The sequence below is a fragment of the Siniperca chuatsi genome, linkage group LG3 (genome assembly GCF_020085105.1).
Source record: "Siniperca chuatsi isolate FFG_IHB_CAS linkage group LG3, ASM2008510v1, whole genome shotgun sequence".
Lineage (NCBI taxonomy): Eukaryota > Metazoa > Chordata > Actinopteri > Centrarchiformes > Sinipercidae > Siniperca > Siniperca chuatsi.
In genome coordinates this window covers 24714492-24741909 of record NC_058044.1, presented here as the reverse complement: position 1 = coordinate 24741909, position 27418 = coordinate 24714492, and the positions used below count along the sequence as shown (strand labels likewise).

General features: G+C 40.8%; 2 protein-coding genes across 5 annotated transcripts in view; both read right to left on the bottom strand.

The window, feature by feature from the left end:
• Positions 1-22156, bottom strand: part of cnnm2b (cyclin and CBS domain divalent metal cation transport mediator 2b) — a 42615-nt gene extending 20459 nt beyond the window's left edge. For 2 of the 3 annotated variants that reach the window (XM_044190660.1, XM_044190661.1), the window contains exon 1: positions 19309-22156. In XM_044190660.1, the coding sequence (XP_044046595.1) occupies positions 19309-20806 (1498 nt within the window). In that variant the 5' untranslated portion in view covers positions 20807-22156. Of the gene's footprint in view, positions 1-13771; positions 15881-19308 lie in introns of those variants that run through there. The other variant, XM_044190662.1, reaches the window with a different exon arrangement.
• A 298-nt stretch (positions 22157-22454) lies between these two features.
• as3mt (arsenite methyltransferase) lies at positions 22455-27323 on the bottom strand. 2 transcript variants are annotated; one of them, XM_044190680.1, is made up of 11 exons: positions 27176-27323; positions 26823-26871; positions 26420-26547; positions 26181-26331; positions 25746-25882; positions 25584-25653; positions 25157-25238; positions 24946-25077; positions 23856-23995; positions 23644-23766; positions 22455-22753 (listed from the first exon to the last, which is right to left on the bottom strand). In XM_044190680.1, the coding sequence occupies exons 1-11, from the start codon at positions 27268-27270 to the stop codon at positions 22646-22648; spliced, it is 1215 nt and encodes a 404-aa protein (XP_044046615.1). In that variant the 5' UTR covers positions 27271-27323; the 3' UTR covers positions 22455-22645. The 2 variants fall into 2 exon arrangements, with proteins under 2 accessions (XP_044046615.1, XP_044046616.1); XM_044190681.1 differs by lacking the exons at positions 26420-26547; positions 26823-26871 and having other exon boundaries at positions 27176-27311.
• Positions 27324-27418: the final 95 nt, after the last annotated feature.

Sequence of the window (27418 nt, the reverse complement as noted above, 5' to 3'; positions counted from 1 at the left end):
TAGAATCTGTCCCATGGGTTACAATATAAGGAGAAAGAAATTTCACAAATTTCATGGAACAGACGGCAAAGGGAAAATCATACACCCACCGTTCCCTTTATACTAATTTGTATATTTTCCATGGAAATAATTAGTATTTAACTACTGACTGTTTTGAGCGAATATTTTTCCACGCTAGTGCTATCGCTGTATGGATGGCAATGTCAGTCAGTTGGTCGGTGTAATGACCACTTTGTTCCAGAGTGAAACATCTCAACAACTATTAGATGGATGCCATTAAAGTTTGTGCAGACAATCATGAGGCCCACTAACTTTGTTGATCCCCTGACTTTTCATCTAACGCCACCAGCAGGTTAAATTTATTACTTATCCTGTTAAATATATTATCCCCTGACATTTCCTCTAGCACCACAAGCAGGTCAAAGTTTTCCCTTATCCTGAGATATATCTCAATATATACTTAGTGGATAGGCACAAAATGTGTACAGACATTCATGGTTCCCAGAGGATGAATCCTAATGACTTTGGTGATCCCTTGACTTTTCCATGAGTGATCCCATGACTTTGTGTTATTACTGAAATGTCTCAACAACTAGTGAATGGATTTCCATGAAATTCCGTACACAATTCATGGCATGAATTGTAATCACTTTAGTGATCCCCTGATTTTCCATCTAATGCCATAATTTACATTTTACTTTGGTTTATGACCAAATATCAGCATACTGACATTTACATCAGCCTCAGCTGTAATTTGTGATTAGTGTTAACTAACAAATGTTAGATTGCTAACATGCTAAACTAAGACGACAACCATGATAAATGCTAAGCATCAGAATGTTAGCATTGTTCTTGTAAGCATGTTAGCAAGCTGACATTAGCATTTAGTTCAAAGCACCACTGTGCCTAAGTACAGCCTCACAGAGCCGCTAGCATGGCTGTAGGATGGATCCTACTGACTCTTAGTCTTGGTCTTGGCAAGACTAAGAGTCAGTAGGATCCATCCTCTGGGGACCATGAATGTCTGTACAAAATTTTATGGCAATCCATTTGTTGTTTGTCAACAGTTGTTGAGATAATTTCGGAGCAAAGTGGTGGACTTACTGACGGAAGGTCATGGATGGATAGATAGATTTGGATACTTTCTTGCTCTAATTACATTACATTTATTTGCAGACACTCTTGCCTGAAGCGACTAATAAAAAGTGTATTGAAACTCTGAAATTCAAACTCTCAATCAGCTGACCTTTATGAGTACCACAACCGTTCTAAAATGATGGTAGTTTCAGGTGGGACTATTTTATGTAAATGAAGATCTGAAAGTTGACAATTTAGAGTACAGTACCCATGTAAACTCATTATCGAGTATTGTTGTCGTCTAAAGTCGATCTAAAGTCTATATCTGTCCTTCTCAATGTTACACATTCAAACACACGCACACACACATTTGTCTTTCGCACAGTAGCTCCACTCTAAATCGTTATGTCTTGCTGTCCCACAAGATGAGTGCATACTTTCCAGTTTCCCACAAAGACAAAATACCACACAAGCGACAGAAAAAATGCAGCTTCTCTCTTCCATAAATACATTACGAGACAATGACAGCTTGTTTATTCATAGCTCCTTAGCTGCTGTTATGGCAGTTGGTTTTGTGAGGGGGGACTGGAGGTAGAATGGGGAGGCTGACCCTCTGGAGCCTGGAACTTGGAAGCGGACCACGGGGAGAGCGTGTCCTTGCGAAGACCAGTCGTCTGGGGTCCTATAAGCCACCACTGCAACCTGACATCTGGGGCTATCTAGCTGGGCTGAGGCTGAATGCATGCTGGGTAGTCCAGCACACAGGCACACTGCACACATCAGGGTTGAGGGTCAATTCACTTTCAATTTCATCCATTAAGGAAGCATGTTTTCTTGAGTCAAAAACTGAAATATTTTAGTCATTTTAAGGCTCTCGTGTGCAATTTTTAAAACATTTCTGAGAATAATGGTTGTGTCATTAGACCTGTTTGTAGTTTACAATTGTAATTGGGTGAAGTCAAGACACACACACACACACACACACACACACAGAGGATTATTTTGTTTCCCTTAACAACAAATGAGAAGATGACTAAGGTACCAGGAAGTGCTCATTCTCACTGAGAAGAGAGTCAGGGACCACAACACATTTGTTCAGTGGTGTGCATTAAAACACGGACTGCGAAAGGATGAAGATGCACCGTAAAAGATCTACTCTACAGGGCCGTAGCCAGGATTTTATAACCTTTGTTTAGGATTTTAAAGCTGAGGTCAAAAATATAGGTATAAACCTTTGAAAGTCCCACCATGTATAACTTTAAATTATAAAATGTAAACTAGACTACAGGTCTCTTGATTCCCTGGAAAAAACACAGAGAACATGACCTGTGCTTCCAATGGTGGCTATAGCTCTACTACTACAGTGTTGGAGGCATACACTCTCTGTACAGGTTGATACAGATTTAATATATGACACGCAATTGTTGCAGAAGAAATAAGAACCAGGGGCTCAAAAATACTTTAAAGTATAAATCAACATAACTTTTAATGATGCAGATTGACAAAGGCCCAAATTAAAAGCACTCCAACTCTTGATAGCTGCACCGGGCCAACCCAACCATCTATCTATCTATCCATCCATCCATCCATCCATCCATCCATCCATCCATCCGTAATCCAAAGCCTAGCCTGAGAACCTCCACTCAGGCCTTCAGAGACCAAGCCGTGTGCTCTTTTCCACCATTCCCAGCTTATTTATGGAATGCAGCTTTGTCATATTTTTCCATAGCCCAATTTCCCCCTATAAATAGGCACGTAAGGCTCGGAGAGTTGGGGTGGGAGTATGAGGGGTCAGTATCTGTTGTGGACACTCATCATTGCCCCCCTCCCTTTCTTGCTCTCCCCCCTATTTTTCCAAATATTTGAGCACTGACAAATATAGTGCAATGTCAGGGTGATGGGAACCCATTGGAAAGTCTTTCTTCTAAATCTACCTCCAGCAAAAGTTTCCAGCCATTCTGACCCATTTTTCCATTGACATGGACAAAAACTTTACCCTGATGCCGGTAACATGTCGACTATTTAAAGCTTCTTCATTTACATAAACATTTAGTCTGAATACACAAGCAATAAAATAACATAATTCTGTTTCTTGGCCTGTATTATCTGGAGACATAAGTGGAATGTGTCTCTCTGTATGTTTGTGTGTACAAGTGTCTGTATTATAGATAAAACTGATAAATGAAATGCCTTTTGAGGCATACATAATATTAACATAAATAAGGGTACAAATTAACATTAATCAGTCACTTAAAGGGGAAGTACAGCAGCTGCTCTAGAGAGGCTCTGTAAAATGACACAAGGGATTCTTTGGGTCCCTCTAAGTCACGCTTTTTTGATTCCTGTCAATAAGACTTTATGGTGTGCGAGAACTGTGTTGAAACGGTTACTGTAGAGACTACATGTTTGAAAGGAAAAGCCCAAATTTCCCTTGGAACGCAGAGTTTAGGATAAGCTGGTGTTTATCTGGCAAAGTGCTCCGAGCACTCGTTAAGACACAGGTAGCTAATATTTGAACATGCTAATGCTAATACAAGCTAACACTAGTTTAAACATTGCAATTCAGCCTTATCTGGACATTTTACAAAGCATTTTTCAAACACATTACAGCTGGAACATGTTTCTACAGGATGCCTGTAAGCGAACGTGCCCAGGTGTCATTCACGTGGCTGTTTGTACTACAAACATGAAGGTATTTTTTTCCTGACAGAAAGTTAAATCAACCAATCAGCTTGTTTAAGGTGGCAGGCCAACAAATTGTTGAGCCTCTACGACCAACCGTTACTCACAACACACTTCTCTGCATAGATCTGCAGACGTTTACGTGCATCTTAGCAGAGCTATAATTCCTGTCTGTGGTTAGTTGGTATCCCTCACAACAACAACACTACACGATGGCAACATGGTGTGCAACAGTAGCTTAGCAGCAACAGACATCATTATTCTGACAGCACTACAGAGAAGAGGAAATCAGAACAAGTAAGGCACTTTCTCTCAAGTTGCCTTAGAAAGAATACAAAGACAAACCTCATGGAACAACGTCTCCAAGATATCAGTATTTTTAAGGTCAGGAAAAATAATATAACAAAAGCTGCGTGTTCCACAAATATTTTTCCCGTTTCCCCAAGTTTTGGATTGGGAATGGGACTAAATACTACGTGTCCCTGAGTATCAGCGGCTGGTTTGGCCTATTGTGCCAAAACAGGCTGGCACGCTAACATTTGTGTCACAACGTGCTTTCCCCTACACAACATTCTCACATTCTCACAAACTGCTCTAGAACTCAGATTGTATTAACAGTCATTATTTCCCAGCCTATGTAGAGTAATGCTCAACATGATGAGGAAACAGATTCTAATGTCCAAGACCATCTTATGTCTCATACACAGATAAAATATTTGCACACACACACACACACACACACACACACACACACACACACACACACACACACACACACACACACACACACACACACACACACACACACATCAGACAGAAAAAATTAACCAAGCTAAACAGTAAACAAAAGCAATTACAGATGACAAACTGTAGGTCTATTTATATTTTGTCACCACATTCATATCTCCTACTACTACTGTTGCAGTTAAAATTTTACTGCTATTATTTCGATTGGGTTAGGGTTATGAAACCGGGTTATACATGAAACTGCTCACAACAAATCTGTTGACAATGCTGTCTGTAAATGTTTTTTTTTTAGCGCTTTGAGCACCACAAGCTGAGTGCCATATAGTCCCATTATATTAAAAAAAAGGCAGACATCTCTACGGCCAAAATCTCCAAAACTCGGCAAGTCACGCCAAATCAATCTAGATGGATAAATAGCACTACAGGTAAGAGGAAATATATGTATTTTTGATTTTGGGGTGAACTGTCCCTTTAAGCTTTATACACTCACTGACAACACAAATCACCAAGTTCATTGTGCTTGAAATGAGACAGCAAAAGTCTACCTGCTCACTTCATTTTAACTCTCGGCAGCTGAAGTGCACCATAAAGCAGACTTATTTCGGTGTGACGTCAACCAGCCTGGGGTTTGTGTTCAGTCACTGATGCTTTGATCCTTTTGCCTTGGTTGGCCTTTGGGTCGCAATACACTTAGCATTATATGGACTAATAAGGGTAACACAGAGAAGTTAAGTCTGCTCACAGCTCCTAACTGTCATTAAGGGGCTTTGGTCACAAGATCACTCTGCTGCTACTAGCCAGTGGTGTTTCACTACACACACACACACACACACACACACACATACAGTACAGCCACACACACGCGCACACACACATACAGTACAGCCACACACACACGCACACTGCTGGAATGACATTGTTGTTCATTCAGAGAAGCAGCTTGCTGTCGTAGCTGGCTGCGTTTGTTGTTGAAAGGTCCCCTGGGTGGAGATTCCTTTGGGCCTCAGTCATAAGGAGAGGCATCAATGGGAAACCAGTGGAGATAAATGAATGGGCCTGTGATCAGGTGCTGCTCTGTTATGTGAGTGCAACTGCTGAATGGTGAGCATATCACACAACGATGACAAGAACTGGGGGTGTTTTAAAGTAGCAAAACACATGAAAGTAGAAACTGTTTCCATGAGAATTTCTAACTTTAAGATTTTTGAGTAAAACAAAATTGTGTTCTCATAACCATCGGCAACTAGTTTGCCAGAGCTTAAATCATTATGTTTCATCAGTAGTCTTATATTGATTTCTGATTCTTTCATTAGGTCCAGGTTAGGCTAGGTACAAATTTGGCTGCTCATATGCAGACGTTAGCATACTTTCTTTGAGAATGACATATTTAAAGCTCTATGCGCTAACTTCGTGCAACAGAGACACCCTGGTCAGAATTTGCAACTGCAGTCGGTTGCACTTTGAATAAGGTGTGCGCTATCTAGTGCTTGTGGGTCACACTGAGTCAAGAAACACATGTGGTATAGTAATAACATTGCTTTTACATTATCATTTCTATTTATTGTATAAAAATGCAACACTTCCTGTGTGACACTACAATTTTGTATCAGTGAAGAGAAGATCAATATTAATCTCTTGTCAGCGCATTAAGTACGGAGCTGGAATCAAGAGGTGTTTAGCTTAACTTAGCTTATAGATTGGAAGCAGGGGAAAACAGTTAGCCTGTCTCGGTCCAATGTGAAAAAAAGCCTAAAAACACCTATAAAGCTTACTGTACTGACTGTACTAAGTTGTATCTTGTAACTTTCAAATTTGTTTTCAGATTTGTCAGGACGTTAAATGCTGGAACAATTAACTATGTCTCAGCATGTAAATCCCCCTAAAATCAGAGATACAATGTGTTCATTTGTGAGTTTATGTGTATTGATTGGCGTTTTTTTGTTTTTGTTTTTTACTTTGGACAGAACCAAGCTAACACAATCCCCTTAAAAATGTAATTAATGAGCAATAAAACACAACCTTACTCAATTCAATACATGCAGGGGTTTCGCTGCTACAGCCTTATTTGGTCTGGTATGACCAGTAGCTTATGGTGGTAATGTTAGCTAACTTTAGATTTTGTTCTATCTGATGTTACTAAGTCAGTTTGTTGACTTCATGACTCTTCTCTACTTGGGCTACTGTTTTAATATGTTACAAATAAACATTTCGATGGTTTTATCACAAAAGCAAAACAAGCAACTGACTCAAAGGAACCTTGGAAAATGAAGGGAAATTCAGTAAGTCATTATCTTAATCATTCAGTCATTATTGTAATTTCCACTTGTAGCCACAGCGGCCACTGTTCAGTTAAAGTTACATAGTCTCGAAGAGGTAACGCAAAACAAATCAATACTCTTACCTCATTATTTTTACATTTCTCCCAGGCAAACAGTCCATTATAGCTCTGTATCTCTGTACAGCTCCATATCGCGCCATATTTGCTAAGCCACGTCTGCTTTTGAGCAATCTAATCAAATTAGATTTTAAGCCCTCTCGTAATTATACTCCACCCACTATTCTGCTTCATTTGGAAATACTTCACGTTTTGGAAGCTAAAGACACTCCAACTGCTGTTTCCTTGTGTCTCCACGTCAACTACAGCGCAGGTAAAAAATATTTTACCATGAAAATGTCATCACATAGGAAAGTACTTGCATTTATATAGGACACATTTAAAGTTAAGTACAACACTTGCAAGATTTAGCTTACTTGCCAGATTGTTAGTAAGAGCAAATTTTGTGTGCAGTCCACGAATCACAGGGTAGGCGGTTCGATCCCAGCTCCTTCGGAGTCTTGGGCAAGACTATGAACCCCGAATTGCTCCTGATGGTCAGGCCTTGCAGGGTAGCTTGCCACCATTGGTGAGTGAATGTGTGTGTGACTGGGTGAATGAGAGGCAAATTGTAAAGCGCTTTGGATAAAAGTGCCATGTAAATGCAGTCACTTCTTATAAATAAGTCACTTCTTATTGTGCTTAATCCTTTACAAGCCCATACAGTAAAGCGTGATACTGTATGAAAACAAGGGTGTAATAAATCACTGAAATGTTTAAATGATGCACCCACTAAGCATGCCTTTAAAAAAAAATAAAAAAACTTCTAACAATAAACTTTAGGAGTGAATGTGAACAAAATCAGCAGCAATAATATGTCACATAGCACTGTCACTACTGCAACCGAATCACTTGATGCACTCTTCACTTGTGACACAGAAAGAGCAAGCTAATTAAACACCTGAAAACACGCATTTTTGGCACAGAGTACTTGGAGCTTTAAAACTCATAATTAATACCTCAATAAAAACAATTAGCCGGGGCGAAATCCTTAAAGCTAGAATGAGCTAAGTACTCAATAAAAAAGCTCCCTTGCTTTGTGCAATAAGCTTTGAGAATGTGGGTTGTTGAGGAAAACATGAATGTCCTGCATCCTATGTTGTTTTTATCACATTACTCATCCACACAGAATCATTAAACTGCTGCCAATAGTGAACATTGACTTCTTATTCATTTATTCTCAAACCTGGCTACATAAATCCTCAGGATAAGAAAGGATGATCATGTTTTTCTATAAATATGCACTCCAGTGGAAAGTTTTGAACACTTGATATCACTTTTGGTTAAATCTAAAGAACATTATCGTGGTTAAATCTCATGCACTCCCTGTTCAAATGATGACTTACTTATGGCATTTCCTGCCGTATGGCTGGCTGTAGACTTACTGATGTGAAACAGATTTTAGTTTTCACCTTTAATAATTGTAGCTTAAAGCCATGTTAGTAATATATAGAGTATCAATCAGCTAGTACTGTAAAGGATTTAACCATACAGATGATTAATAATAATTATTACAAGTCCGTTCATGGGTTCATTATTTTTACTGGCTTAAGTTTGTTAATTAAAATACTGCCACCCTGCCACAGAAAGAAGTGCCAATCAACACCACATGCTCTTCATGCATTTCCCAGAATCTGAAATAATTCTGCTTAAACAATAAAAGTCTTGACCCTCTAGGCTAACTCTCAAACGGCCATAAACATTGTTTCTCTCAACATTTAGTCTCTACTGATTAACCATTACTCATAAAAATAACACGTTGCTTCAAACGTGTTACAATTCTTATCCCAAAAAGGAAAACCCACCCTAAAATAGAACTGCTATTCCATGTTGAACAGTAAAGTCAATATCTTCCAAAACTGACAGCTGTCTCCTGAAGCAAGAAATCACTAAACAGAATTCACTAAAATACTATATGAGAACAGCAAAATCACCATCTGCAATGGATGCAAACAGGACAGGATGCAAGCTGGAGGGTCAGCTGTGGATGGGGTTAAAGCTTAAAGCCTGGATCTGGGTCTAGAGGGTCAGCTGCAGACCATAGTGGGGCTCTACTAGAAGTTTCTCCCCTTGCTGTTAGTTAGGAGACACCAGAGAGGGGATAAGTACAGGCATAAGAACTGAATGACCTAAACATGCCCTTGTACATTTACGACAAAGCCGCATAGACAGATATGTGGTTTCTATCCCATTTATTTCTGCAGATGAATGAGGAGCAAAAATGTTCTGAAAACAGTATATTCCATCTGCTTCTTCCCTGTGTACACTTAAATAACATGTCTCATTTGTGTCACATGACATGTAAGGAAAACAATCTGAATTTGGTTTGTTCTAAAGGTATTGTGTTGCAAAAATATCTACTGAAGTTAGCATGCTAACCAGCTAGCCCTGGCCCGTCCCCCCGTAATTTCAGCCAGGAGATGTGTGTGAGTGGTGAGTTTACTATGTTACACAAGGTCTCTTAGCTTTTTTAGTCTAATAAATAAACAATTAACTCACAAAATGTCAAGAAAGGAAATATTCATACACCTATTTTCCTTACTAAACAGAAAAATACAACCGTACACCTTCTGAATTCATTTCTCTCCTTTACCAAACTAAGACCAGCTTGTTAACTCACTATAAAACATACTTCATTCAAACTCGACAGAAACAAAATAAAACTCACCAAAACCATGTTGGTTAGTCTTTAAACTGTTCCAACAATCACCAACTCTGGTTTGGTCGAAATAAATCCTTAATTCACAGAGTGAGATGTCAAAATATTCTGGCTCTACACGCTTTCGCTGCCTCTGATGCCTGACCTCCTGCTTGACGCCTCTCCTGTCTCCACCTGAGCCCACCGTGTCTTTGTCATCCCCGGAGTCAGAGACCTCGTCGGAGCCACTGTAAATCACCTCGATACTGTATTTCTGTCGTCAAACTGGCCTCCATCGTTCCCGTTCCGGCCGTGTTCACTGGGAGGCTGCTGAGCCCGGTACCGTTGCCCACTCGCCTGGCTCCAGTTCTGGTGCCCATTCCAACAACCACCAGCATTCCCTGCTGTGTCGTCCCCGCCCCGGGCCTGAAAACCTCCTCCTCCCGGCGATACAAAGCTCCTGTGCTAGGACCGCTAAGTTAGCTGCACAGCTGACTGAGCTAATGGCAGTTAGCAGCAGTTATGACCTGATATGTGATATGCTGCCCCCTATTTTTTTTGGAGTATGAATTCGACAGGTGCAGAGTAGTCTCAATTCTTATACATTGCATCCTTTAATTAAAATTTGAATTGGTGACTGAGCCATACTTTTCATGTGAGCCGTTACTTCCTAATGGACTTTATGTAAGTGTAGGATAGGAATGACCCGAAACTACCCGATAAAAGTGTGTGTTTCAGAAAGTTAACAAGTGACTAAAATGTCTGCAGTGTTTAAATTTGTAACATGAAAGCAGCAAAAGAACCTCTTTGTTAGGCCTGCAAGGTCAGTGCTTTGCAGGGCAGTAGAAAGAGCTACTTTCAGAAAACTATTAAATGAAAGCTGTGATGCAGGGTATTCATTCATAAAACAGAGATGTTTTAGTTGTCAATCTGTTTTAGGTGGATTTTCTCTTTGATATTACTTTGGCAGTGTGAGGGCATGAAATGGTCACATGCACTTTTGAGAATGACACTTCATGGCCCATTGGCTTTTGCTAATAAATGCTTACAGGTGGCTGGTGCCAATTTCTCAGAAACCAAAACAGTGGTGTGAGAATTTTCCAAATGTCCCCCACAATGACTTTGATTAGTTTCCCACAGACATCTAAAATCCACGAACTTGCATTAATAATTAAATCATAAGGCATCCTGTAAGAGTAAGTATAAAGTCTGGGTGCTCAATCCTTTTGGTTGTTTTATTCATTATTGATGTGTTTTACATGACCAGCTGAAATGAAACACTACCACTGCTGAAGTCTACCACTGAAAAGTAGGCTCCATCAGCTGATTGTAAAAAGCGCTGGTGTCTTTCGGGCCTGTGAAGGGCCCGTCTTGGGCTTTTCCTCCTGCCAGTAAATGGAGAGACGGACAGTGTGCCCGGTGTTATCAATGAAGCCAGCCTCTTGGCTCTCCAAAAAGTGCAGCTTGGAAGGCATCCATGGCAGGGCATTAGGCCTGGAGGTTTGTGTCGTTTGTAATTTATAACACTGAGGGAAATGGGCAAGAGGACAATATGGAGAGAAGAGGGAGAGAGGGAATGTGGGAGGAGGGGGATGGGACTTGCTGCACAAGCAAGTGGCTCTGCTTCCCTGAGTGTGCTGCACAGAGCCTGGTTACTAGGCTGACCAAGCTGGAGGGCTTTCTGTCCCTCTCTGAGGCACAGCCTGAATGGGCCTTATTTTTCCTTTTGCTCAATTCAAAGTTAGACAGAAGCTCTATAAAGATATAGTTGTGTATATAAACATATAGGTGCAAATTCAGAGAAAACTAACTCGTTTACAATAAATTAAATATCGACAGATCTACTACACTGTACGAGATACAATGTGTTTGATAGCAGCTAGTAGCAGCTTTAGTGTGCATCAGAGACTCAGAAGATGTCAAAGAGAAGCCAGTAAATCAAAATGGATGACTTTCATAAAGTAAAGTATCACTACTGCACTGTATCTCTGGAGCTCAGACTGTGAGGAAAATAGGCCTGATTTTCACAGCAAACTTGATATTAGGAGGCACATTTCAGCCTCTGCTAATAGATGATCACTGCAACACAGTGATCATCATTATCATTCTTCCCCTTATCCTAATTATCATACGACACTAAAAGCAGCAATTTTCCTTCATTTCATAAGAATGACATAATGCACAACACCCAAATTACCATGATAATATCTTAAAGACATAACTACAGTCAAAACAAACATGTCTGTGACGTTTTCCCTCTCACCAGAGACAAAAAGAATATGGCTTTTTACTAAAGGCAGTATCAGAGGTTTATCCCCCACCCCCCAAAAAAACTGAATTAACCTTTACTGAGATGAGATCTGCCATTGAATGCTAAATGAGCACCTCTGAGTTGTCTTGTCTTGATTACATTACAGATTACATTCATGGTTTAGTTGTTTTTAGCTTTGGGAGAGAGTTTTTGATGTTCACAGTTTTGACTGAATGGTCTTGAATTAAATTCCATTGCATTCTTCATTGCATTTCCCTTTAGAGCAATGAGATCTGCCATTTAATTCAAGACTGCCTTGGACCATTCAATCACCACTGTGGACATCAACAAGTGTCTTACAAAGCTTGAGACTAACTTACAATTCAAATGCAGACCTATTTTTAACTGAGCAGTTAGTTGTTACACGTGAAGCACTAATCTGTAATCATACAGTATTGCTCAGTCTTAGTCTGCTGTTATGGTAACAGCTCTCCCATCATGTCAATTATAAAGTCTAAATAATCTGTTAACGCCTTTGCCCTTCAAAAAGAAAAATCACATAGGTCCAGTGTGATCTCTGTTTTGGGAAACAGCTTATTAAAAGGAACGTGGGGGTGGTTGCATTTACGATTGCGTAATAACACATTTTCCTCAGTAGTGCATGGCTACAGATCCTTGGCAACATGTGCTGGAAGCAGACTCAGCTCCTTAACTACATCCACAACACAAAACTACCAAAGCCTTTCTTCAGTAATAGCCATCATCAGAGGCTACCAGAAATGAAACGTGTCAGTAATGAGTCTGCGGTCAAGTTATTAAGGAGAAAAGATGTGAACCGACATGTACAACTGTGCTGGAAATAAAACAAAACAACACTGTAGCCTTTGAAATTTGTGCAATGTAGATATTGTGATAACTTGAGATGATACGTTACACTGTTGTGATTTCTGTGCAAGAAATTCTGACCAAAACAGACCATAGTAATACAGAAAGACCACTATACCTGTTACAATGGGTGCCTCAGATTTTTCACTTCCTTGGAACAATATGGGAATTATTCTTAACTGGCTCCATCTTAGTAGACATTCATCAGCCAATTGTCCGTCTACTATAAGCAGTCTTTTGATACATCACATAAATCTGCAATACAGAGGCGAGAAGGCCAGCTCACGGAGGTTTAGATCAAAAGTCTTCCATAAAAGAAATTCACACAATTTGCTCTTCAAAGGGAGGCTTCATAACATGTCATCTTCAAGGCAACAGGGACCTTGTTTTTTTTTTGGATGTCTTGTTTAGACAGTGGCACGCTAATTCTGTTCTGTTGCACCTTTTGTTGGTTGCACACAGGTTTGCCAAGTGGGAGGCCAAAGCATTTCCCAACTTTTGTGTTAAATACGTAGTATGGGGTGCCCAGAAGAAAATAAATGTAAAGTAAAAGTCATAATGCCAGATCAGGCAGGCTTTGGGAATGCACTGCGCCTAGATTCACACTCTTCAACTGTTGTACTAATCGGGTCTTAAAAGCCTACACTCCATGTTGTACCAGAATCTGAAGAATGTAGGCCAATTCAAAAGCCAGACTTTTAACACAACAAACTCAAGAGTTCAATCCAGACAATATCACCAAAAGTCAATCATGTATTAATTCATTTATATGTTACATTGCAATTAACAACTCATATTTTTGACTAAATATTACATCACATGTGGAATTTCTAGAATAATCATACTCTACAATGTCAGCATGTTCAACACAAGCATCCTATATTCACTATACTATATTAATGGATGCAATGGATTTAACACCATTCACTACAAATAGCATATACTTAACATTGCTTCTAAGGATTTCCTAAAGCATACTAAACAACATTTTAGATTGATTTTCTACCTACAGAGCCACCACGGGTTTCCATTCACTTCAGTATAAAAATCAACTTGTAAAGACTTTGAACTTCCAAAATCCATCACAGTGAACATTTTATCAACTTAATTTTTTTTCAAAATTATGTTATTGTAAGGTGCTGAAAAGAGTTGTTACAAGGGACCATTTTGAAAACTCTCCTTGGTTGTGCATTCAAGGACGCATTTACATCCCGAGCTATGTTTTCGTAAAAATCAAACCCAGAAGACAAACAATAGATAACGTCCATCTGGTTGGATGTTTTTCAATTAAAGTTAGGCAAATAAGTCTGAAGTCCACCCTTAAAGCTGCACTTTTCAATATTATAATATAAATGATCAATCATATGGCTACGTGTAATGTGGAGTCACTCATAGTGACAAACCCACTGAGATTATCTCCCAACTCTGCAGTTCTACAGAGCAGTTTAGCATATTTGAGCTTGATGTATTTGTTTTCCAGCCCACAAACTCCACTCTCATTGACTGTGTTTCCAGCAGCGGCAGGCGATTGTTTTCAGTGAAAAGGCTCAGATAAACCTACTAGATGCTACCTGCCCAACATCAAACAGCAGACAGACAAAGTCAGCAACTAGCGGGTGAACATAGTGTAGTATTTAGCAGCTAAAGAGCCAGATATTTCCCTTATGGAGTTGGAGACCGAAAGAATTTTGACTCCAAATGAATTCTAATGTTGCTACATGTCTGCTGGATGTGTAAACGGAAAATTGTTTGCTAAAACATTTGCCACAACAACTATATAGGGTGATAATATGTCCATGTTGTTTTCAGCTGGTTCCACTACTGTCAAGTGGAAGAATCATTACCATATGACGTCAACCCAACTGTGACAAAACGTAAAGACAATGACATTTTAACTGTGATGGATCACCTGCAGTAATTCCAGAAAGTTCCACGTCTCTGCAAAACTATGCTTTGGAAAAAACTGTTGGCAGTGATGTAAAGTATTTGTAGAATAATGAGCTCAAACATGCAAAACAGCTTGTGGTCCTTTAAATTGAGAGTCAAGAGTACAATAGAGGAAAAGTTACCATTCAACAGGTTTCTACAACAGAAGGTTTCGCCTTCTCTCTTAAAGTGCTGCCAAAGGGGTTGCCTTAGTGCATATGAAAACTCAAACACAATATACAGGTATACAGGTGCTAATTACAGAGAAGAAAATGCTCATCAAAAATTTTCAAAAAACTAACTGTGTAGTGAGGCTTAAGTCGAAAAAGGAAGCACAGGTGACTAGAAAACTGAGCAGGAAACAGAAGTGATGTGCTTTTTAAAAAGTACAGTAGTACAGTTTTGTATCAAAATTACATTCCATACAAGAAAAAAATCTACTACTAATGCCGTTTCCTGTAACACAAAGTAAAGTGAAATGCAGACAACCTTTGATTCAAGGTAATTAGTTCTGATAAAGTGAGCGACTGGCAGGAGAAGTCTTGCTGAGTTCAAAGGGGTGTCCCTCATCAGGAAACATTAAGTGTTCTTACCAACATGATGCCATTTAATCCCAACACTTGTTGCAGCATTAGCACCAAGGGTTACCAGGCAAACACACACACACACACACACACACACACACACACACTTTCTAGACATTTGCTATGATATGCTCCACACAAACACACAGAAAGAATAAGTATTTGAAACAAACCACAAAACTCCTGTCAGTATTTCAACAGGGCCAACAGAGAGAAAAAAAGAGTTTCACTTTAAGACAAAGTACTGAGCAAAGAGACCGTGAAGGCTTTTGAATCTGAATTAAGCATAGATTGTCCTATATTGCAGCAATCGGGGAACTAGTTCAAGACGTGCCAGGCCTCATGTAGGCTCTTTTACACTGGGGACCTTACTCTCAAGCCATTTTCTGTGTGTGTAGCATGGCGGGGGCTACAACTGCATTTCATTGTGCAATCCTATTGTATAATGACAAATAAAAAAACCTTGAATCCTTGAAGCATATATACCCTGGGCTATGAAACATGTGCACACCAAGATTACAAGTTAGAGATAAGAAGAACTGAGAGTTTGTGTCTGTGTGTCCGTTGTTAGCAAGGCAGGGAGACAATTGGAGACAAAAAGTTTTCCTTTCCTCTGTTGGGTCAAGTCCCAATCCCCCTCCGGACTCCCATATTCAAGTTAGGCAAGTGGCCTGCGTTCCCCAGTGAAGAAAGCCCAAGTGTGTGGAGAACAATACCTGTGCATGAAATAAAATTAAAATTTATCCTCAACACTCCACCATGTAAAACAGTTTTCATCTCTATGACTTATTATTTATTCACTAATCTACTGCATTACATTTATTTTGAGTAGCATAAAGGGAACTACAAAACAAAATCTTGCTATAAAACCTTGTGTTGTAAAATGATCAATAAATCTATCTTGTCTGTGAATGAGTGAATAACTTTCACTTTCAAGAATATCACACATAACTCAAAGTCAGAAGGGCAGCTAAATTCCTGTTTCTGACTCAGCTACTTGGTTTGATCCCAAATGGCACACACTGACCCACTCATTAACCGGTAAACCTGCAGCTTGACAAGGAGACCCTGGATGACAGTAATTGTTGCAATCGCAGACAGAGAGCAATTAATGAAGGGGTCAGAAGTTTCCAGAGGGGTGTCTGCCTGAATTAAAAAGCTCCTGCATAAATGTGACTGTAACCCCTAACCTAGGGCCTGGGCCAAGCAGGGTAAAACATGAGCATATGCACACAGTTGGGATCGGGACTACTATACTATACTATATACTAACAGGTTTCTTTAATACGTTCCTTTTTTAAGAAAAACATTAAATCACTGTGATTTCTGAGTAGATTGCAAGCCTTAAAGCACGGAAACACGAGTATTACAGTGAATTATGTAATGTTGTAAAGTTGAGAATGTGAATGTAAAAGCATCTCCTACAAATCCACAACTGCAAAGAGAAACCACCTTCCCAGAAAGTTTATTTCCAATGTTGCAACAGAGTCAATATGAGGGTGTTGCAGGTTTCTGTAACAGACTTCAGACGACTATGCAGCTCTGCAAGCGGCATCAAATTAATTAACAATGACTTACAATACAAAGCACTTTGAACTGAGCGTGCGCTGCGAACAGAGCCAGATTGACGGGAAACTTTGACCCCGCAGCCCTCCCTACAACAGTCGCTTATGACTTCCATGAGAGGCTGAAGGCAAATTCCCTCTGGTGCAGGGTCCGCCGCATGTACACTCAGCCACTACACACTGGAACTGGTCCAATATGATGAACTATGATGGCAACATAAAGTGAACATGCCGTGTTTTGTCTTTTAGTGGGAGGAAACAAACAGAATTCACAAAATACCACTAACTTGAGTAAACAGATACGCCTGAGCCCACAACAGAAGCTGTTACCAACATTTGAAGTATTTGAGGTGTCAGTTGATTTTAACATGGAGACAGCATTACACCCTGTATAAGTAAAAGTGATATAATTATATAACAATATATTGTATATCTGCTAACATGTGCAAAATAATGCTACAAATAAACACATTGATTGCATTATACACCCCAGAACCCCACATTTGCTGCACAAAGCTGGATGACTGACAACATTACCTCTAATTTAGACGTGGAACAGATGGCTTAATTAGAGTTACCTTCATCCTGTGCCAGAAACCAACTGAAGTAAATATCAATGTCAGGTACATAGCTAGCAAGAGGGGACGGGACCTGGTGCACCAGGGCACGTGGTGAGGGCAGTAGGAGCACACACACACACACACACACGTTCCAAACCAAAACAACAACTTGGATGCAAACTGAGGAGTGTCCCTAAAAAAATTGATATTGTGAATGAAATTGATTACATAGCTGTGTGGTAGTACTATAAGTCTGCCACACAGTCTATAAGACTAGTTTCAAATATTATTACATACTACATTACTAGCTCCTTGTCTTGAGATCTCCTTTAAGGATAAGTTCACCTTGAATATTGATATTTCATCACAATATACTTGCTTGCTTGTTCAAAAATGACACTTGACTCAGAATAGGTGTTCTCTGGTCAAAATAAATGACAAAGATAATAGTAAGGTCACCGATCCTGCACCAGCACAACAAATTTTGCATGCCTCAGTTTCTGTGAGAGCTAAGAGTGCAGTGTATGTGTCAGTGAATTCAATATATTGTTGCATTCTGTGACTTTTCTGTGATTTTAGTCTATCCTTCTGTTAAATTTCCCAAAACCCACTTTAGTCCTTACACACAGATTCACAGGTGAAGAACAGTCATAGTGCTGAAAAAAGAACATCAGATGTTCACAGTCCACTTGGACTAGTGTAATAAGTGATGTGAGAGACACTGTGAGGGTCATATTTAGTAATTATGTTATTGTAATAATGTAGCAAAACATGGCACAATGCTATACTGTAACACTAGTATTCAGAATAACTTACTTTGTCAAGGGGTGTGATGTTTTCTGCGCTAGTGTATGTCTGTAAATAGTCAACTGTGATGAAAACAAACACCCCCCCCCTCAACTAGTATATTATGCAATGCTAATTTGGCATGGAGAGCTACACCTAATTTCTGGTAATGGAGCTCAATGATTTGTTCTGTTTTTCCTCCTAATTAATCCTCTTAAAGTAAAGTGAATATAATCTAATGAGCATGCAATGCATCAATCGTGCTTTTTTTCACATTTTAAGCATCTGGTGCTGAACAGGTGTGCCCATGTATCACTGGGTTTCTCCTATGGCTGCGTATTTGGGCATAAAGAAAGCACAGACTGATACCAAATCTGCAAACACTGCCAGGAATAACTTAGCCAGAGGCAACAACAGAGAGGGGAATGGCTATGCAAAACATCAGGTAAACCATGGACGAGGTAAACATCTTTCTCAAATGCCATCCGCATACACACACACACATACACACCACATGGGGGGCTCGAGGGTGTTAGAGGCTGTTATTCATTATCCACACGACTGCATTCCAGGGCCGGACAAAAGGAGTTATCGCCACCATCATTCAGAGGCAAGCACAAGAGAGGTAGAGCGGGATTTAAGCAGGTTCTCAAACAAGATGCCCCCACCTGATAACCTTAGCACTGCCTTTGCACCCTTCCCACATGTCCTAATGCATGCAAGAGTGAAAAAGATTGAATGAGAGGGCAAGGTAAGAGGAGGAAAGCAAAACAGAGCAGGAGGCGAGCGAGAGAAACTGTGTGAACATTAACAGTGAATGGGAGCGATGGAGAAAGATAACAACACCTCCTCCTCTTCCCCTTTGACAGGAAGTGACCAGTGAGGCTGTGACAACTGTACCTCACTACTGATGAGGCTGTTTCACTGCTTTGTGAGGCAGGCCTGATAAGAAATGCCAAAACAACCCCATCCTCTTCCTACTCTTTTTCCTTCACTAGTTGGAATTTCTTGTAAAATCTTCAAGGGGACAAGAATCAGCCAAGGGGGAGGGTGGACAGGTGAAAGGCCTGCCTGCTTGACCTTTGTCACACAGGGTCAAGAGAGATTTGACTGAAAATGAAGAAGCTCTCTGACACCATATATCTGAAGGTCTTTTGATTTGGTATCAGAATAATAACTTAACAGTAAAGTTAATATATGAGAACATATGGGTACTCTTTCTAGCTGTCTCACCTTTTTTAAACTCCTCCAGCATTGCGTCCAGCTTGGTGTCATTGAACACAAAATGTAACGGGTGGCTGTAAAACTTTGTGATGGTTTTGAGCGGGGTGCAATCATCCGGGTCCACAAACGCCAGGTCCTTGACAAAGAGCAGATCCACTATGTTGGACCTCTCGCCCTCATAGACCGGGATGCGCGTGTAGCCGCTCTTCATGATCTCGGACATGGTGTTAAAGTCGAGGATGGCATCCCCGGGGATCATGAAGCAATCTCTCAGCGGCGTCATCACGTCCTCCACGGTCTTAGTCCTGAGCTCCAGCGCGCCCTGGATGATGTTCAGCTCCTCCTTCACCAGGTCGTTGTAGGGGTCCGTGACGCGCAGCATCTCCAGAAGCTTCTCCCGGTTGTACACGGTTCCTATCTCCTGTCCCAGAAGGTAGTCTAGCAGCTTGCTCACCGGGTAGGAAGCAGGGAAGGTGAGCAGCATGAAGAACTTGGTGAGGAATATGGTGTTGGCGCCGACAGCGAGGCCGTGTCTGGAGCAGATGGCCTGGGGCACGATTTCTCCAAAAATGACTATTCCAATGGTGGACATGACCACCGCAATCAACCCCGAACCGGCGATATCATCCAGCAGGATGGTCAGCGTGGTGTTCACCAACACGTTCCCGAGCAGAAGCGAGCAAAGCAAGTAATTCCCTTGGCTCCTGACCGGCTCTATTTTTTTGGCGTAATTCTTTTCCTTTTCCGTGCCGCAGTTCTGGACTATCTGGAGCTCCATGGGGTCCAGAGCCATGAGCCCCAGGTTCAACCCGCTGAACATGCCCGACAGGCAAAGCAACATGGAGATGAAGATGACCTGGAGCCAGAAAGGCAACAGAAACCTTTTCTCCTCTACCACTATCACTTTGGTGTCATCACCATCGTGGTAGATCCAGGTGTTCTCCGTCCACGGGTCGTGCATCCCGGCCACGGGCGGTGTCGCGGTGGCGATGCAAAGGTAATACGCTTTACTCCTCTCAGTCTTTCGCAGAGGTTTGACCTCAATTTCAACTATTCCGGACGTCTTTCGATTCAGGATGATGTTGGGCAATATAATTATATCCGAAGTCCTAATACCGCAGGGATGCAAGCTGGACGAGTCCTCTTGGCTCTGGTTATCCCCCGAGGAGCTGTCAAGGCTCCCTACCGTCCGGCTCCGCTCATGTTCCGTGAATGCAATTTTGGACCAGGTCTCGTTGTTGATGTTCTGCCCGTACACCCTTAATTTCACCCGAGACCGCTCACTCACCCGCAGGTAGCCCCTATCCATGAAGGAAATGTCGTCCGTGTCCTCCAGTCTGAGCCCTATGATGACGGTCTCCTCGGACCCTTCCTTGCCACTTGTCGGGGTGACACAACAACCAGTGACAGTTAAGAAAATCATCGCCAAAGCTCGGACCCGGTTAAGTGACGCCATTTTTGCAGCGGTGGGTGCTTGGGATAACGGCTCTGCCATATTGATAACCATTGGCAACCAACCTCCTGAATGAAAAAGGCTTTTAAAAATCAGAGCCAGTCGGAGTCCGCCTTCATCTCCGCTGAGGGTGGCCGTGACTTGTGCATCGGGACCTGCTCGTTCCCACTACGTGTCCGACACTGATGACTCGCGAGCGCAGGCTTATGGGCCAACTCGTGCCTCCCCTGAAGTCCCCGAGACAGGCGACGGTGGCGACCAATCAGGAGGGGCCGCTGACCGGGAGGCGGTGCGTCCGAAGCCTCCTTGGCGAATCAAATTCCAAAACAAGTGCACCTCATGTTAAGAGACAGACAGGACTCTACTCGTGACTTTTTTTTAACATACATGCTACTACAGGAGATAACCGATGTACATGATTAAAATGTATTTGTTAAAAAATTGACATATCAATAAAGACGGACACAGTAACATGAACACCTGCACAATATAATGCAATACAACTGAAATAAATGCTACTTTTTAATGTTCCATTTATATTGAGACTGTCAGAGGTGTTGATTAGACTACATGGTCATTTTGAGGTAGGCCTACTTAATGTTTTTGTATGTGTTTGTATTGCATTACACTGTTTATATAAGGGCCTGCTGATGTGCCTAAATCCCCCCACAGTGATGCAGAACTATGTCTCATACAGCAGTGGTTCCCAAACCTTTTGACAAGTGATCCCTTAAGATGAAGCACTATCTACTTGTGACCTTCCATCACAGCTTAGGGCTGTAATGTGGATGTGAGTTACAGGCAGTTCAAGCAAAGAATACTTTTTCCTTCTCAGATTGTTTTATTTGAAGTATACCATAGAAGAGAACCAGAGTAACTAGTAGTTTAACGGAAATATAGATATTTTTTTTCTTTCTCCTTCTTTTGATCCCTCAGCTTTATCTTAAGACCCCATGGGGTGTCTTGACTCCCAGATTGGGAGCCATTGCCTACAGTATATAGTTTCAGAGTGGGTGGCTATTCAGTGACCAGTACTATAAGACCTATTTCAAATCAACTATGCACCTTCCATTCTTTCGCAGACTTGTTCTTGGCTTAAAAGCACCTCATGCTGATGTAGAGAACCCTTAATATGATGTGTGCAAATATGAAAATAAAACTTTCAATTGATTGACAATATCTATTGTCCTATAACAGAAAAAAACTATAATTAACATAATAATGCTGATATTAGTTAGAACACTGTTGCGAAGCTCACACTACTGCAAAACCTGTGAATATACTTCCTAAACAAATCAATTATAATTAGAGGTATTGCAACAGAAGTACTGTCGTTTGTTAAGGCAAAGGGGGAAAAGTCCTGATGAAGGTGTGAATGACATGGACATGAAATTCAGATGTCCAAGATTGCAGACAAATGGAAAAAATATTAGACTTATAAGACTTCTAAGTATTTTGAAGTGTCCAATACTATTCAACGTACTTATGTACAAGTTTTGAATTTTTGGGTATTTGGATCTTGCCTTGATACAAAGCGAAAGTAATGATATTTATGCAACATTATTTTTATTTATTTTTTTAAGCCCCAAAAATCTCTTTTACGAGAGAGACCTGGTTTATTATTTGAATAAATTAAATTCATTGCATTATCATAGCATTTTCTGTTTCCAGTGGAGGAGAATGACTGGGAAATGTGCACAGATCATCAATAAGACATGTTTATGTGTAAGTAAGGATTCATTTCAATTGCTGAAATCTCATTAGAAATGTTAAAAAGGACACACAACATAATGATATTGCATAAGGCATAATTAAGTCAGTACATTTGAACTACTGTTATTATGCATACACAGTATGATGCTGGGCCTGTATTTCTCAGAGCTCTTCCCACCATCATTTGCAGCAGGCAGCAGACCGTGTACTGCAGCATCCCCCTGTGGCTGAACCTGGACTTTGTTTCTCCAGCTGAAGGACCAGCTCGAAAGGATCCACAATGCCTGCCTGCATCAATAGTTCAACAAGGTAGAAATCATTAGGAGTATGCAGCCTACATCCAGTTCCATTTAAGTATTACATAATAATTGTGTTTCATCCAAGACCACTGTAAGGACTGTAGAAAAGTTTGAAAAGTGAACATTCTATATGATAGCAGAATAAAAAGTTGTTGCAGACTGAGCTTTTAAATGCACGTTTCCTCCTGGTGTATGGCTCAGAGTCTCTTTTATAGGCACTGGTTGTTCATTAAATCAGCATTTCACAGTTGCTGTGCTTTCAAGAACAAGACCAAAGGCTTTTTATTACTAGTATCACCATAGAGTATCTCAGACCTGATTTCACTTCAGAGAGGCAGTCCAAAGGTTGAACCAAGGGACAAATTTTGATAAAATACAGAGATTTTCAATTCACTCCTTCACTCCACAAAAACAAAATGGAAATCCCTAAATAGCAGAATAAAATGTCATGAGTGATTAAAGGATTAGGGTAGTCTTTTTTTAAATGTATAGTGGTGTTTATAGATGTGTGTGTGTGTGTGTGTGTGTGTGTACAGAATAACCATGAGAGCTGATAAGATGGTATTCCATTAGCTGAGAAGAGAACATTCCTTCCTGTTCAAGGTTCCCCAGCATGACTCCACAGTCTGGTTATGACTCCAAGACAGCTGCTTGACCTTGTGTGTGTGGATGTGTGCGTATGTATGTTTGAGTGGGTGTGTGTGTAAGAACTTGCAGCATGCGTCTTGGTGCACACATGCGTGTGCACAGTTAGACAGTGGGGCTCTCTGGGTGTGTCACACACTTGAAACTGATACCACAAACATACTGACCTCTAGTGCTCAAAGAAAAATCAGACAAAGACATTTCCACATTCAGGAATTTAGTTGTGACACTGACCTTAGGTTTGACTCCACAGGGCCCGCAGGGGCCTCCCTGTGGCTGGAAAAAGAAGTCCTCCGTAAATCTGGAATGGCTCAGGATGGTGGCCACCTCTCCATCAACCTCCACCACTTCATCCACCTGTGAAATACACCCACATCTGACATCATTTGCATACAGTGCATGAGCAGAAGACACTGAGCTGTTCTTGTACTGCGGGATCTACAGACCTTGAATGTGTACTGACAGTCAAACTGGAAGCTGTCCTCTACGCCTGTAATGCTCCCGTTATATATAACCTGACAGGGCTTGGTGTTGCCTTTAGGAACCTTGAACAGGCGGTATGTGGCAGAGACAAACTTGAAGTCACCTGTATTGCCAGCACAGGTAAGAGAGAATCAATAAATGCATCCGAGTCAACCTGACCCGAGTCAACCTGAAATACAACAATCTATAATGTCTCCCAATATGAAGTCTATTTAAAATGGAATTTTAAATGGAATTTTTGCATGAGGTGTTGATGTACACTGTCCCACAATGCAACAAACAATGGAAATGTTGGAGCTGGTCACAGCTATTGCAGATGTGGGCTCAGGTGAATCTCTAAAACCAAATAAATAAAGTAGTGGCATTTATACATTTTTCAAATTAGAATATCCCAGTTTGACTGTTCATTGACAAGCATCTTGAATCATTTCCTGTTAAATACAAAACAGTTCTGTACAACAATTTCTTGGACAGTAACTGCCAGAGTAGTCCACTGTCACCATTACTACACAGTGTATATTTTATACCATAAGCATGAAACTCTTCTGAGAAAACTTGTGGGCCAATAGATATTTGGTGACAACAAAACACTGCGGTCGAGAATGTCAATGGATCCACATGACTGAAGGAAAGAGTAGATGTGTATTAACTCATAAAGTTCAACCAAATGACCTCTCAGTTAACACCTTAAAGGCCCTGCACACCCATGCTCCATCCACACAGTGTGTGTGGCCATGTGCAAAGTGTGCTTGATTGACATCTCCCTCACTCTCCTGTTAGCTTTATTGCACCTGTCGGGGTGGGACAACTATCCCTCTTCTTGGTTCATGAAATACACAATAAAACATACATACATACAGCATAATTAAAAGAGGGTTTAAATTTAAGTTTAGTCTTAAAATACATTGCAATGTTGGTGCAACAGGATTCATTTCATCCAGTTTGAACATGAATGCTTGTTACTGCAACCCACCCTGTGTTGTGGTTTAGAAACAAGCAAACATGGCAACATACAAAAAGAAGCAAGTAACAAAGAAAGAAATAGTATCAAACCCAGAATGTCCTGCAATTCTTTGTTGTCTACAGTGATGACACTGGCTGTAACCAGTCGTGGTGGGCTGAAGCCCACTTCTTCAGCCAATCGCAGCAGATCCTTCCACCAGAGCGCTCCACCAAGACACTCACCTGCCAAGATAAACTACATTGTGATATTCTGGCACGTGTCTGTGAGCTTTTATTGCAGTAGGATATTAATTTGACATACCCCATAGGACTTTGTGATTTTTAATTTCCTCTGTTAGTCTTCCATTGCTGTAGATGTCACTGAAGTACAGCTCACCACCATCCTAAAGATCAAAAAGTTATAGTTGTACTGGATGAATGTGCTGATGAATGTGTGTACCTGCCCAGGGACTGCAGATGGGGATTAGCTAATAGCTCAATCTGGCATAAATATCTTCTCATTTTGAGATTAATGTTTATATCAGCATGGTCCTTGTTTAATAAATACTAATGATAGTAATAACAGTTTAACAGTGTATGTAGTGAGTATATCAATGCAAACTGCATAGACTAATAAGTTTAATGATTCATGATTAAAAATGTTTTTGCCTTTTGTCAAAGCATTCTTGTCATGTTTTGTGAGATTTGCTTGGAAAGGGAGGCCAAAGCTCAATTGAAAAGCAGTGTACCTTGAGCGCACTGTGGGCTTCAGCCAGCACTCGCTTCTTGTCTGGAGAGAGATTCACCACACAGTTGGAACTATGGCATAAAATCAACATTTCATCACAATTTCTCTGGCAATTACACAGGAGTCACATACAAAACAAAGAGAGACAAGAAAGATTTCTTACATAATGATATCAAATGAGCTCTTTTCCAGACCCGCTTCTGTTAGGGCCTCAATGTAGCCCCAGACAAAACTGACATTGGGTTTCTTGTAGCCAAACTCTTTCATGTGATAGTCCACATATGTCCTGGCCACTTCAAGCTAGAAGAGAACACAGACTTGTATGAAGCCTCTCCGTTGGGCGCACATTTCATTTTGAACAGCCATGTGGTGCTATTTGTCCAGAGTCTATAATGTTTGGTTGCATATGAGTCTTAAGTAGTACATACACACATACTGGAGAGCAGAATTTTCTCTTTCAAAATCCAGAATGGGAAAGCTGTTGTTTAAGGTGACAACCTTCCCTAACAGTCCCAGGGGAGTCATTTTTACATTTCCATATACATCACTGACAGTTTACTGTGCACTGTAGCCATACTGTGATGCTGATGTACAGTACCTGGTCCTCAGTCATGTCGATGCCAGTGACATGGCCCTTCTCGCCCACCAGCTGGCTCAGCATGTAACAGTCCCTCCCACTTCCACTGCCCAGGTCCAGTATCCTGCAGCCCTCCAAGCACTCTGGCACCACCAGACCACAGCCATAGTACCTGAGGGAGAAGGACGCCCATTGTAAGTATCTGTGGATCAGTGATTGTTGCAGTGCAAATACATCTGAAGCAACAACAGACCAGTGACCTGGCACTGACTTCAGGGTGCACTTTCTTCAGAGCCTGGCGGATGAAGGCAGGGATGGGCTGGGCTGGAGCCACACAGGCATTGCTTCTCAGGTCTGAGGAGTCCTTCAGCACCTTGCCATAATAATCCTGTTTGATCGCAGAAAAGCTGGCTATAACTTAGTTGTTCCTCATCATACTGAAGGTTGTCAGCAGAAATGCAAAATTGACTGTTGACTAATAAGAGACCACTTCAAAGCTGTAACTTTGGTCGGTGAATTCACATTAAGACTAGACAGAGCAGTACTGAACTACAAAATTATGTTTTTAATAATCACTGTCAGTGTTTTAGCTAATAAAAGCACTCGAGCTATGGTAGCGACCGCTCGACATGTGACAGTATCATAAGTGATATATTAAGTTACCTTGACGTCCACGTGAATGGTGCTATCAACGAAGCCCTTTGCACCCGTACTTAAAAAAAGAAGTTTTTATACGTTAATTAACTTCAATTTTACTGGTATAGTTAGCTATCTGCTAACTGCTAACGGCTAACTCGGAAAGTTGGCTAGCTGCAGCAAATTAAGTTATATTCCACAAGTTATAAGTTATTATTTAGTACGTAATATCGTGTAACTAATGTTACTATAAAACAACTGTTAACCGGTGTACGTTATGTGTGAAGGTTCAAATATGACACACGCCACTCGCTCAATTTATAATGCTAGTTACATGGAAATGAGACAAGATACGAGGCTTGTTTTTAGGTTGTTCTTACCTCTTGTCTTCAGCCATTGTCTCGCTGCTAACAAAGTCCACAATTTGTAGAGAAAAGCTTTCTGCAGTGGTTTGCTCTCTGGACAAAATCAGCATCACAGTGTAAAGTCGACTTCCTGCTCAACAGCGGGCCCTGTCCCTCACTGCCTGAAATCACAGCTCAACCCTGACAGGAAATAAAGTCCAAAGAATATGCTGTATGTTATATTTATTATTTAGTTTAAGTCTTGAGAAGTGCAAGTAT

Bases quoted from the DNA above. Each gene is read 5' to 3' on its own strand.
- as3mt (XM_044190680.1), bottom strand. From the start codon at position 27,270: ATGCTGATTTTGTCCAGAGAGCAAACCACTGCAGAAAGCTTTTCTCTA. The intron at 26,872-27,175 runs GTAAGAACAACC...TCTTTTTTTAAG, and splicing joins ACAATGGCTGAAGACAAGAG to TACGGGTGCAAAGGGCTTCG. The intron at 25,239-25,583 runs GTACACTGCTTT...TTTGATCTTTAG, and splicing joins AAGCCCACAGTGCGCTCAAG to GATGGTGGTGAGCTGTACTT.